This window comes from Oryctolagus cuniculus, chromosome 13, assembly GCF_051225735.1.
Source record: "Oryctolagus cuniculus isolate XC-2025 breed Fujian yellow rabbit chromosome 13, ASM5122573v1, whole genome shotgun sequence".
NCBI lineage: Eukaryota > Metazoa > Chordata > Mammalia > Lagomorpha > Leporidae > Oryctolagus > Oryctolagus cuniculus.
Window position 1 is genome coordinate 4270486 of NC_142879.1, and position 12901 is coordinate 4283386.

The following is a 12901-nucleotide window of genomic DNA, read 5'->3' on the forward strand; positions in this document are numbered from 1 at the left end:
CTGTTTGAGTAGTAGTTTTACCATTAATTTGCATAGTACAACACATTAAGGACAGAGATCCTACATGGGGAGTAGGTGCACAGTGACTCCTGTTTTTGATTTAACAATTGAGGACATACATTGAATTTACTTTATAATCACAAGCTTACCCCTCTACTGCCATGTGGAGGAGGACTTAGAACCTGCCATTGCATATAAGGGGAAGAGGCCAATAGAGAAAAACCCTTGACTTCTGTTTCTCCAAGCTGAGAATAACCAATCCTTATAATAAGTTTGTGTAAATTCAAGGGGAGATTTTAGTGTTTGTGTGCATACTTAGGAATGAAAAATGGTGGGAGGTAAGAACAGACACAGGTTTGCTTTGTGGAATGGTCATTTTGACTTTTCAAGCCGAGAACTCTTGTTTCCTGAATCCTTAGATCCAGCTCCCCTGGAAAGATGTTTTACTATCTAATGCCACTTGGATCGGCCTTACAAGTACTAACAATACTGGTAAGAAACAGAGGATGTTTTGTTTCCCCTCTTCATACACCCAGTCCATTGTGTAGAATGGGTAAGGCATGAAAAGGAAGACAGTCTTTCTCCAGGTCATCGAGTCTTTATGTCAGTTTCATCATCAGAGTTTGAAGCAGGAAGTTTTCTGGAATTTTATAAGGTTTGAATTGATTAACTTGAGGAGTACTTGTCTTGATGGCGGTACTAATCTCAGGTTCTATAATACTGCACATTTAATTCACCAAAATGGAAATGCATTTTTGTCAACACTCACTTAGGCTTCTTGAGCTTGTTATTTCCCTGCTCTGAGAAGGGTCCCTGCATTCACCTGTGGCTTCCCAGTTTGTCTCCATGCCTGTACTTAGGTTTTAGAGTTTGCTTGCTCTGGTGAGGTCCTCTCATCTTTATGTTAAGCTGCAGGGCTAACAGTTCTTTCATACCCAGCTCATCCTCATGACCCAATTATTCACCCAAGTTGTTCTTGGTCACAGTTTCTGATGATAGCAGTGTATAAAAAGTTATTGTACATTGCATTCTAGGAGTAGTAACAGTGATTATGTGATATGAACCTCACCAAAATAACAGTCGTAGCAAAATTTTATTACTTACATTTTTTTTCTTTTTGAAAACAGCAGTTTGGAAGACTCTTTAAAAAACAAGCTAACAGTTCTCAGAGATTTGCTTTCTGTAAGAATCGCTCTGCAGGGAAGAGTAAGTCTGATTGCATGCCCTGGAGGCTGGACCCCTCGTTCAGACTGGTGCTGGCCTCTGTCTCTGCTTCATCCTGGCATATCACAAGGCAAATGGGCACAGTAACATTGACAGATGGGCACGAGAACAACCCTGCCAAGGCTCCAGCCTGCATGTTCCATTTGAATACCAATAAGAGACTTTTCTCAAGAACATCCATGTGACAGTGTTGGAAAATAGCCTGTAGATTTAAGTTGGCATAGCCCAGTGAGTTAAAAAATATCACATTAAAAAAAAAATCTGGGATACATATATATATACATATATTTAAAATATTAGTCTATCAAATAATATATTCAGAGTAATCTTAAATAATTGAAGAAAAGACATTAAATGATATCATAAATATTTATTTTTGTTAACTTCCTTTTTTTAAAAAGAAATTATTTGTTCAAAAGGCACAGTGACTAGGAGGGAGAGAGAGAGATCTTCCCATCTGCTGGTGCACTCCCCAAATTCCTGCAGTAGCAGGGCTAGGCCATACTGAAGCCAGGAGTCAGGAAACCCATCTGGATCTCCCATGTAGGTGGCAGTATTTGGCCTGAGTATTTGGCCCACCTTATGCTGCCTTCCCAGGTATAAAAGCAAGAAGCGGAATTGGAAGCAGAACAGTCAGGACTCAAACCCTCACTCAGGGGATGCTAGAGTTGCAAGCAGCTTAGTCTGCCGTACGGAGATGCTTGCTCCTGTTAGCTTCCACTTCATGGAGGTTTGCAAGTTGTGCTCAAATGATTCTAGAGTCTGGATTTATGTTGTGTCAAATAGTTCAAAGATACGCAGATCCAAGGCGGAATCCCACTGAGAGAAACAATGGAAAAAGACCCTGATTGTTATTTTTCCCTCTGGGTTATCTTTCAAGAGTGAAAGAGATTTTTATAATGCACATACCCATGGATCATGGCTGGGGATTTGCATATTATTCATACACAGTATGCAATTAAAGAAGTTGTATTCTCATTTTGTGAGCTTCTTTCAATGTCATTAGTTTAACAGGCATGATATCAATAATCAGAACATGCAACATAAATGAAGATAGCTGACAATATTGCTCTGGTTAAAAACAAAAGAATCATAAAAATTAACTTGTAAAAATATATGTCAGGACGATGGATAATTTAGCTGTAGGTAAAATGATTATTGTTTTGCTGAAGATCGAGAATTGTGACATTTGCTGTGCTTTTAGCTATCAATGAATTTTTCTGCCTGCCTGATTTTGTAATCAGAATCTGCCAGAATGCTATTTACATGTACCATCATTTGCAAAGGCAGAACCACATTCTGGGCATCAAAGTTGATATTACATGAAGCAAAGGCACTTGCTGAAACTTTGTTATTTAACTGAAATACTAAGATGAATTGTGCTACTCAAAAGTTAGGTTAGTCCATGCACAATTGGGCAACTTTCAATTATAGAATTCTTGAAGCTTCCCTTGAATAGGGCTAGTTATTATCATTGGCCTCACACCGAGATCAAACTACATTTTTAATCCTAAAGTGCTCATGGTGTATAAAGCACCACCGCTGTTAGAGCTTTTCTAGTTTCCTTCTGCTCCAGCTCACTTTGTCGGTATCATGAGACATCTAGGCTTTGGGAATGCTCAGCTGATGGCATTAGGAAAATGCATCAGAAAGGCTGGCTGGGGTGGTGATGTTGAATGTAGTCCCCATCATTGTCACAAGCCTTCAAGATGCAAACGCTTTTTTATTAGCATAAAGCATGCTATTTATGTGTGTGGGGGTTTGTGTGGGTATGTGCAGTATGCTCCTGTGTGCACAAAGACTCATTTTTCCCTGGGAGAAGGGAGGAAAAAAGAGTCTAGATGATTATAATGGAGATTTAAGAAAGCAATTGCAAGTAGAAGAAGTATTTTTGAACTGGTTCTCTGACTCAAAAAATTGATCATCTATCAATTCAATAACAAGAATTCATTAGGGTTACTGTGAGTTAGAATGTGATGTAAAATTACTATTTTCAAATCAGTAATCTTGATTCTTTGTTTTCATTTGGTCAAAAATAAAGGGAAGCAGATAATTAGCCTGTCAAGTAGAATAAAGCTCTACAAAAATTAAACAAGATAAAAGTGCTTTTAGATTTTGCTGCTTTCTTGGTTCTATCACAAGAAAATGTTCTCTTAAAGCTGCAGAAATAAAAGTAGTTTTATTTCTGTAGGACTTGGGGAATAGCCATTATAAGCCTGGGTCTCTAAGGTGAACATCAGTTTAAAGATTAGAAGGTAACAGGGTCCTTTATTATTATAAAATGATTCAAAGAAAAAATGAAATAAGGAGAACACTCCACTGATGGAAGCACCCATCCACACTACAAGGGCTACATGGCCACAAAGTAAACCCAGGCCTTTGATATTCAGCAAAGATTGAAATAAAAACGTTTTAGAAATCAGATGCAGCTTAGAAATCAGATGTGACTGGCCATTGCTGAATACAGGACATGGGGAATTGGAGGAACAGGAATTTACTTATTGGGACCTCCATGCCCTGTGGATGAGAGAGTGTAGATTTTAAAGTGTTGACCCTAGTTCTTCTCCAGTGGATGCTGTTTTTTAAATTGCTAGAGAGCACAAAGAAGGATGGAAAACTTCCAGTAACTATTAGATCATTAGTCCATGCAGATATTAAATAAATTGCCTAGATTATCATGCTAAAAAACAATGACCAATGAAAGGACAATTTTACCTTCAAAATAATATTTTTTTTTTGAAGAAAGGAACATTATTCCCTTGGCTGCTACATGGAAATCTCATTAAAACCACACATTTACCCTGATTCAATCCTCATCAAGCTGATTTTCACCAGGAATCCTCATGTTCAGAAACAAAACAGCTCAGGGGTAAATGCCACTGCTCTTTAAATTCTAAAAACTGTCACTTTTTGTTTCATAAAGAAGTCATTGTTATAAACTACCTCCTCCTTCTCTTATTCCCCCTCTTATTTTTACTGGTATCTTTTCAATTGACTTTATATACATATGATTAACTGTATAGTTCTGCATACAGTCCTATGGACTTACTTCTAGGGGTACAGCTTAAAAACTTGTCATGAAACTCCAATCTCATTAAAATTGGTGGTAAAAATGCCATCTTAATTGTTAAAGTGATCATAATAAGTGTTAAAGTCAACATATAGATAGGATTAAGTGTGAAAGAGATCAAATAACATCAAGTGCTTGGTAATAATAATAAACATAATTATAAAGGAAGGAATTCCAATATGGGAAGCAGTCCACACAGCAGAGTCCTAGAATGGCATTCACTGTAAATAACACTCTGATCTCAGAATCAACCCTTAAGACTTCCTGGTCTGGCTGAAAGGCCTGTGAGAGCATTTCAGGCATGGAAAGCCAAGACTCTGTGGCAAAAATATCCTACATGTAGGATCTCTGTGAGACCCCAGTGGAAAGAAGGGACCATCAAAGAAGGATATAGTTTTCTCTGAAAGGGGAGAGAACTTCCACTTTGCTTATCCAAATGCTGATAGCCTTGAGAGCTCATAGCAAAAGCCGTGGGTGATCATTGACATCATAAATGAGTGTTAATTGTTAGATGAACAACAGAAGTCACTGTGCACCTACTCTCCATGTGGGACCTCTGCACTTAATGAGTTGTACTATGAGAATTAACTACAAAACTTGCTCTCAAACTATACTTTATATGTTGTGTATGTGGGGGTGCAAACTGTTGAAATCTGTACTTAGCATAGAGTTGGTCCTCTGTTTATTAAGTTAAACTAAAAATGAACCATAATGAAGAAGGAGATGGGAGAGGGAGTAGGAGGTGGGACGGGAGTCAGGGTGGGAGGCAGGCATGTGGGAAAGAACCACTATATTCCTGAAGTTGTACCTACAAAAAATGCATTCATTAAATAAAAGCTTTAAGAAAAAGAAATTCATTAAGGAATTTTGCTGAGAAATGTACCAAATCAAATAAGTTTTAAGTATAATGGAAATATAGGAACTTAGATCACAGTTGATCATTTTGTAATCTGAATAAGATACCAAAATCGCATTAAAAATTTACACTACTACCTAATTTAGAACAAAAGATACATTTTGGAGTAAACTTGGTAGATGATAAGTTTGTCAAACTGTCAGCATGTGGAATGAAGCAAACTCACCACAGTATAGGGGATAAATAAATTTGCCAATTTTGTTTGACAGTATTTTACATTTTTTTCCATTCTTTTTTTTTAAGATTTGTTTTATTTATTTGAAAGACAGAATTACAGAGAGAGGTAGAGACAGAGAGAGGTCTTCCATCCTCTTGTTCTCTCCCCAGATGGCCGCAATGGCTGGAGCTATGCTCATCTGAAGCCAGGAGCCAGGAGCTTCTTCCGGGTATCTCATGTGGGTGCAAGGGCTCAAGGACTTGGGCCATCTTCCACTGCTATCCCAGGCCATAGCAGAGAGCTGGATAGGAAGAGGAGCAGCCAGGACTAGAACTGGCGCCCATATGGGAGCATTAACAGGCAGCTAGATTGCAGATGGAGCAGCCAGAACATGAACTGGTGATTGCTTAACCCATTATGCCCCAACACTGGCACCTTCTTTTACGAAGGTGCTCCTATTGATTGGTTTAACTATTCCTTTTCATCCCCTCTTGACCTTTTTATTTCAGTCTTCAGCTTTCAGTTCTAGTATGAAGGTACTTCAAAAATTTGCATAAAATAGAATTAAAAATAGATTTATTTTGGTGCAAAAGTTTGTTGGAATCCATGAATAATTTTTAAAAATTATTTATTTATTTATTTGAAAGGCAGAGTTATGGTGAGGCAGAGGGAGAGGGAGAGAGAGAGAGAGAGAGAGAGAGAGAGAGAGAAAGCCTTCCATCTGCTGGTTCACTCCCCAAATGCCCGCAATGGCTGGAGCTAAGCCAATACAAAGCCAGCAGCCTGAAGCTTCTATTGGGTCTTCCCTGGGGGTGCAGAGGCCCAGGAACTTGGGACATCTTTCACTGCTTTCCCAGGCACATTAGCAGAGAGTTTGATTGGAAGTGGGGCAGCCGGGATTCGAACCAGTGCCTATACGGGATGCTAGCACTGCAGGCAGTGGCTTTATCCACTATGCCACAACTCCGGCACCCATGCATAATTTTTAATAAAATATCTCTTCCATAAACTTTTTGAAGTCCCCTCATATTTCCATGTGCTTTCTTTTTGTGTGTTTATACATTCAGATTTTCCATACTTTTATTCACTAAGGCCATATTTTCCTTTGTATCATTAATCTTAGTTATAAAAAACAGTTTTAAATTCTTGCTGATAATTACATTATCTGGTTCATCTCAGAGTTGGCCTCTAGTGTGTTTTTTCTCGAGATTGGGTATTTCCTTAATTATATCCTGAAGATGGTTACTGCGATGTTGAGGCCCAGAATTTTCTTTCATTCCTCAGCAAAGTCTTGTTTTAATGAGCAGTTAACATGGTTGGGAAAATTTTTGTCTTGACAGGCAGCTAAAATCAAAGTTCAGCTCTTTAATCCTTAACTGTGCTACTGTGAATTGAGACCATTTACCCATAGAGCTCCATGGTCAAATATTTGAGTAAATTTATAAACAGAATTTGAGACTCTCCTCCTCTGCCTTTTCTGTTCTGAAGTTCCCCTAGACTTTCCAGAGACTCTGGTTAGGATGCCGTCTGGCTCTTAAATCCAGAGAGACAAGGGTATGAGTTTAAAGACTTGCTCCTCTGCAAAGCTCATGTTGCCATCGTGATGGTACTGTGGGGGGAGACCTTTGAGAGATGCTGACGACACAATCCTCTGCCCTGTGAATGGAATAATGCCATTATCACAGGGATAGGTTACCCCCACTCCCTCCCTCTGCCCTGCGATGAGAAGACAAGAAACCCAAGCCAGATGCCAGCCCAGCACAAAACCAACCACGACAATTTTAAGGCTCTGGACAGTGGCAGCTGCAACTGTCTATCAGGTTACAATTCTTTTAAAAATGAAAATATTTACCACAAGTCTATATAGAACCTGTAAACCATAATGAGTTAGTTTTTTTTTTAATCTAGATTTCTTTTTTTTTAATCTTTTATTTAATGAATATAAATTTCCAAAGTACGACTCATGGGTTACAATGGCTTCCCCCCCAATACCGTCCCTCCCACCCACAACCCTCCCCTTTCCCACTCCCTCTCCCCTTCCATTCACATCAAGATTCATTTTCGATTATCTTAATATACAGAAGATCAGCTTAGTATACCTTAAGTAAGTATTTCAACAGTTTGCTCCCACACAGAAACATAAAGTGAAAAATAATAGATGATTTTTTTTAAATGATGATGAAATCAGATCAGACCTATTGTCATGTTTAATCCCAGTGAGAGTCACGTTGGGAATTGATAATTTCTTTTTTTTTTTTTTTTCTTTACAGAAGATCAGTTTAGTGTACATTAAGTAAAGATTTCAATCATTTGCACCCCCATAGAAACACAAAGTGAAATATACTGTTTGAGTACTCGTTATAGCATTAAGCCTCAGTGTACAGCACATTAAGGACAGAGATCCTACATGAGGAGTAAGTGCACAGTGACTCCTGTTGTTGACTTTACAAATTGACACTCCTGTTTATGGCATCAGTAATCTCCCTATGCACCAGTCATGAGTTTCCAAGGCTATGGAAGCCCCTTGAGTTCTCCGACTCTTATCTTGTTTAGACACGGTCATAGTCAAAGTGGAGGTTCTCTCCTCCCTTCAGAGAAAGGCACCTCCCTCTTTGAAGACCTGTTCTTTCCACTGGGATCTCACTCACAGAGATCTTTTTGCCAGAGTGTCTTGGCTTTCCATGCCTGAAATAGATAATGAGTTAGTTTTAAACCCTGAATTCGTAGAAACTCTTACATAAAAAATTTTCAGTAATTTAGATAAAGACACAATAATTCTTAGTGCTTGTTCTCCAAACTTGTAAGAATTCTAAAATAGCCTGGCTTAGTCTGGCTTAATATGCATGGTTAACTGTTTTTAAATGACCTGTGAAATTAATAGCTAATAGTTAAGTCTTGGCCATTGATGGATCTTCAATTGCTGAATTTTCACATGATGATTAAAACAGAAGAAAGAGATAATTACGAGAATGGTTTCTCCTGCCTCTTAATTCTGGAACTTAATTTAGGTATTTTCCCTTGAATCACCATATACAGTACTTGTACCTGAAAGAACTTAGCACTAGCACTGATCTCTTTTGAACCACAGGCACTGAACAAATTAGGGAGCCCTTACCTGGCTGCTTTCAAATGATTGGCCATCATATAAAGAGACTGTTGCCAGGCTGGGCACACACTGGGGCTCTGTCATCAGTCTCTGCATAGGGATTCATTAAGAAGAATAATTTGCAACTCAATAGTCATTTACTGAATAAGTGAATGGGAGTGATTCAGAGTTTATGTTGTGTTCAATATCCCACATCTTAGGAAACAGTGGGGAAAAAAAAACCACTAAAAGCAGTATTTCTTGGTTGTATATCATAACTTTATACTTGTGTTAAAAAATCTTTGTTCTTAGTACAATGTTGTAGCTATATTCTCCTTCTTTTAAACTTAATGATCAATGTGCCTTATAAATTAGCTTCTCAGACAACAGAAATGGGCACTAAATTTAGTTCTTATTTTTGGCTAGTTCCAAGGACCAAGCAGAATACTTAAAAAATATTAAAAAAAAAAAAAAACCGGTGTGGGTTCCATCAAGTAGGAATTATTTCTTGATGGAATATATTGCCTGTTTTCCTACTACATTTCTTTTTACTTTTTTTTTATTTTTATTTTTTGACATTTAGAGTTAGACAGTGAGAGGGAGAGAGAAGGTCTTCCTTCCATTGGTTCACCCCCCAAATGGCCGCTATGCCCAGAGCTGCGCTGATCCAAAGCTAGGAGCCAGGTGCTTCCTCCTGGTCTACCATGTGGGTGGAGGGGCCCAAGCATGTGGGCCATCCTCCACTGCACTCCCAGGCCACAGCAGAAAGCTGGCCTGGAAGAGGAGCAACCTGGACTAGAACCCAGCGCCCAATGGGATGCCAGTGCCACAGGTGGAGGATTAACCAAGTGAGCCATGGCGCCAGCCCCACATTTCTTTAAGTATTTATTCACTTGAAATCGGAGGGAGGGAGGGGAGAGCTTTTTTTCCTGTTCATTCTCTAAGTGCCCAAAGTGTCAGGGCTGTGCCAGGGCCATTTGAGTGGCAGGGAGCCAGGTAATTGTGCCATCCCCTGCTGTGTCCAGGGCTCGGGAAGCTGTAATTTAGAGTGCAGCTGGGACCCAGATCTGGGCACTCTGATAAGAGATGTGAAGATCTGAAGCAGCCTCCTAACTGCTGTACCAAATGTCTGCCTCCATTTTTTTTTAGAAACAGCTTTATTAAGATATAATTGATACACCAAAAACGTGTACTTAATATATGCAATTTGATGAGTTTGAACACCTGCATCCACCCATGAAACCCTCACCGTATTCAAAATGATAGAAATGTCCATCATTTCTCAAAGTTTTCCTTGTGTCTCTTTGATTTTATTTTTTTATAAGAACATGCAACATGACTGTGGGGAGCAACCCGGACTGGACTGAGTTACTGGAATTAAGACTTATTCTATGCATCTGCTCTCCCACAATATGGCGCTGGGAGAGGAGAAAACAGCTTCTACGCAGCTGCCTCTTGCCAACTTGAGTGATGACCTCCAGGAGCTGATCCTGCTCCTGATTGGAGGAGAGCAGCGTACTCGGCGTGTGGGCAGCCGAGTTGGGATTGGCGGAGGAGGACTATAAAGGAGGAGAGAGACAACATGCACCAGGAACATCTATCTGAAGGAACACCTGTGCAGCCCCCGAGAGAGCCGGCCGGCGGTGTGCCGCTCCCCTGCGGAAGTGGGGAAAGTGGCAGGGGGAACCGCCCTTCCACGGAGGTGGAAGGGATAGTAGCCAACCCGGGAAGAACCAGCAGCAAACCCGGGGAGGGCCGAGCAGACAAAAGAACAGCGCAGGGTCCTGTGTCGTTCCTCCACGAAGACGGGGAGCGACACATGACACCTACCTTCTTAACATTTTTAGATGTGTGGTAGACTGCTGACTCTAGGCACAGTGTTGTGCAGTTCAGCTCTAGAACTAATTCATGTTGGCGATGAGGAAACAATTCCCTGCTCCCCGCTGGTCGGATATGGGCAGTTGTTGTCCACTGGGTGTAACTGAAGCATTGTGCTCATTAACCAGCTCGCCTCTGCTCACCTCTAGCCCCTGTCACCCTTAACCTATCCTCTGCTTCTACCACTAAAGACCCTACTGTAGGACCTGGAAATGTAAAACTCTGAGAAGAAAACATAAGGGCAAAACTTCTTAACATTAATCTTTCATTATTTCTTGAATATGATACCAGAATTCCAGGTAACACAAGCAAAACTGGAGAAAGAGAACCACATTAAACTAAAAACTCTGCAGAGCTGACGGCAATCATGCATAAAATGAAAGGTCAACCTATGGACTAGGAGAGAATATTTATAAACTGTATATGTAAGCTGTGCATATAATTAGAGGGTAATATCCAAAATATGTAAGAAAATTCTACAACTCATCAGCAAAAATCACACTACCTTTTTAAAATGTTGGCGATGGATTTGATGGGCACTTCTCCAAAGGCATACAAATGACCAACAGGTACATGAAAAGATGGTCAACTTCACTCAACATCAGGGAAATGTAAATCAAACCCACCTAGGGGCATCATCTCATTCTTTATAAGACAGCATTATCAATAAAAGAATAGATAATAAGTGTGGGTGAGGATGTGGAAAATTTGGAATCCTGGTACACTATTGATGGGGATATAAAATGTGAGTTCTGTGGAAAATGGTACAGCAGTTCTTAAAAATTTGCGCTCTCACGTTCATTATTATTATATATATGGAAAAAATCTGAATGTGCATTAACAGGTGAGGAGACAAAGAAAATGTAGTACATTCATATAATGCAAACGTTATTAAGACTTAAAAAAATAAGAAAATCCTGCCATCTGTAACAATGTGGGTGCTCCTGCAGGTCATTAAAATAACTGAAATAAGTCACTCATAGACAAGCAAATACTATGCAATCTCACAGTTGAGAGATACCTGAAATGTACCAGGTTTCATGATATTTGTATGGAGATTAAATTAATCTTTTCACCAATATGGCAGCAGCAAATATTGATTTCATGATGATATTTAACTCTATGGCTGATTCTATAAAGATGAATGTCAAAAATGCCATTTTATAGACAATTGTGGTTAACTGACACATGGTTTACCACTTCCCAAAACACTTTTTGAATTTACACATTATTTCCCTTTATAGGAAGAGATCTCCTATAGAAGGCAGTGGAATGTTTCCCCCTGCTAAACCTGAACAGTGCTTTGTAAGTAGCTCAAAGGCAGCCATTTTATAAATATGTGTACTGAGACTTTCCTCCTTGAACCATTTAATATATATTCTATTATACTTATTGAAGCATGCCGTTTCTAAAACATGAGCCTGGGATTGATTATAAAGAAGTAGGATATCTTGACTCCTTTAACTGAGGTTTTGAAAAATCGGCCCAAGTAGTTTCAAAGCAGAGTCATGAAATTCTACATGTCTTCGGACATTATTTATCTTTTTTCTGTGAAAATGTGCGGTATACATGGGAAAACATTAATCTGGGCACAGTGCTTGCTTTTCCCTGCTGACGCCTATGCCAGTTATCCAGAGGAATTCAATTCTGTCCCAGCTGCTTCCCGCCTTTATTTATAGGTGCCTGCCAGGCCATTCCTAAGTGTATATCTGGTGGTCTAGAAATGTCATCCTCTTCTATGAGACAAACAATTTTGATAAGCACTGCATCTAAAGTTTCAGAAGTACTCCAGACATAGTGAACACAAGTGGCCTTGATGTATTTTTTAAAATTAGTTTTTTGTGGTCAAGATACCTTTGGAACATAAACACTTGTATGAAGATAGTAGTGATTGAAACTTGTTTACGGCCCTAAAATTGTATACTGTTCTCTTTGAAAACACATCCTGTAGTAATAACTATTTGTACTTAGAAGAAATCTTTCATCTTAGATTGTCAAACCACAATCATTAGTGTGAATGGTGAGGTAGATAAGTGTTATATTCACTTCTTAGTGTTTATACTTGAACCACTACAAAATCCCAAGACAAACAATTGAAAAGATGAGAGGACTCAAAGTAGATGTCCTTTGGCTGTACAGCAAGTGCAGACTTTTAGACTTCTTTGATGTATTTTCATAGATTTGACTGAAATGACTTTGGATTCAAAGTTTAGGATTTCATCTATGACCATGTTCTCATGAAGGTGTGGTTCTTAGCGCTGTGTTGACCCCTCTGAATCCCAACAGCCATATGACTGAGCCCTGTGGTGAGAACGAGCAAGCTGCTCATTTTGGTCGTCTGTGGTGCATCAGCGTATTTTATTTCAACTCTGGGTCAGAACATCCAACATGTATCTCTGTCATTATAACTATGGATTCAGTTTTGATATTTCAATGACTATAGAATATTCTAGCATATCATTTCAATGTGCTAATCATGAAAAAGTTTGTAGTTTTTAAAAAAAATTGCTAAAACAAACAATGTTAAGTCTGGGCCATGCACCATTTGAAATACTTTGCGAAAGTCAACTT

The 12901-nt window shown here is 39.1% G+C and overlaps 1 protein-coding gene across 4 annotated transcripts in view; it reads left to right on the forward strand.

Moving 5' to 3' along the window:
* LOC149122466 (uncharacterized) overlaps window positions 1-12901 on the forward strand; it is a 182159-nt gene that overhangs the window by 136521 nt on the left and 32737 nt on the right. For 2 of the 4 annotated variants that reach the window (XR_016219465.1, XM_089312003.1), the window contains one exon: window positions 11575-11635. The exons of the other annotated variants lie outside the window; for them this stretch is intronic. Coding sequence is in view for 1 of the 2 variants with exons in the window: in XM_089312003.1 (XP_089168129.1) it covers window positions 11575-11591 (17 nt within the window). In the remaining variant the exon portion in view is untranslated. The remainder of the gene's footprint in view (window positions 1-11574; window positions 11636-12901) is intronic. 4 annotated transcript variants of the gene reach the window in all.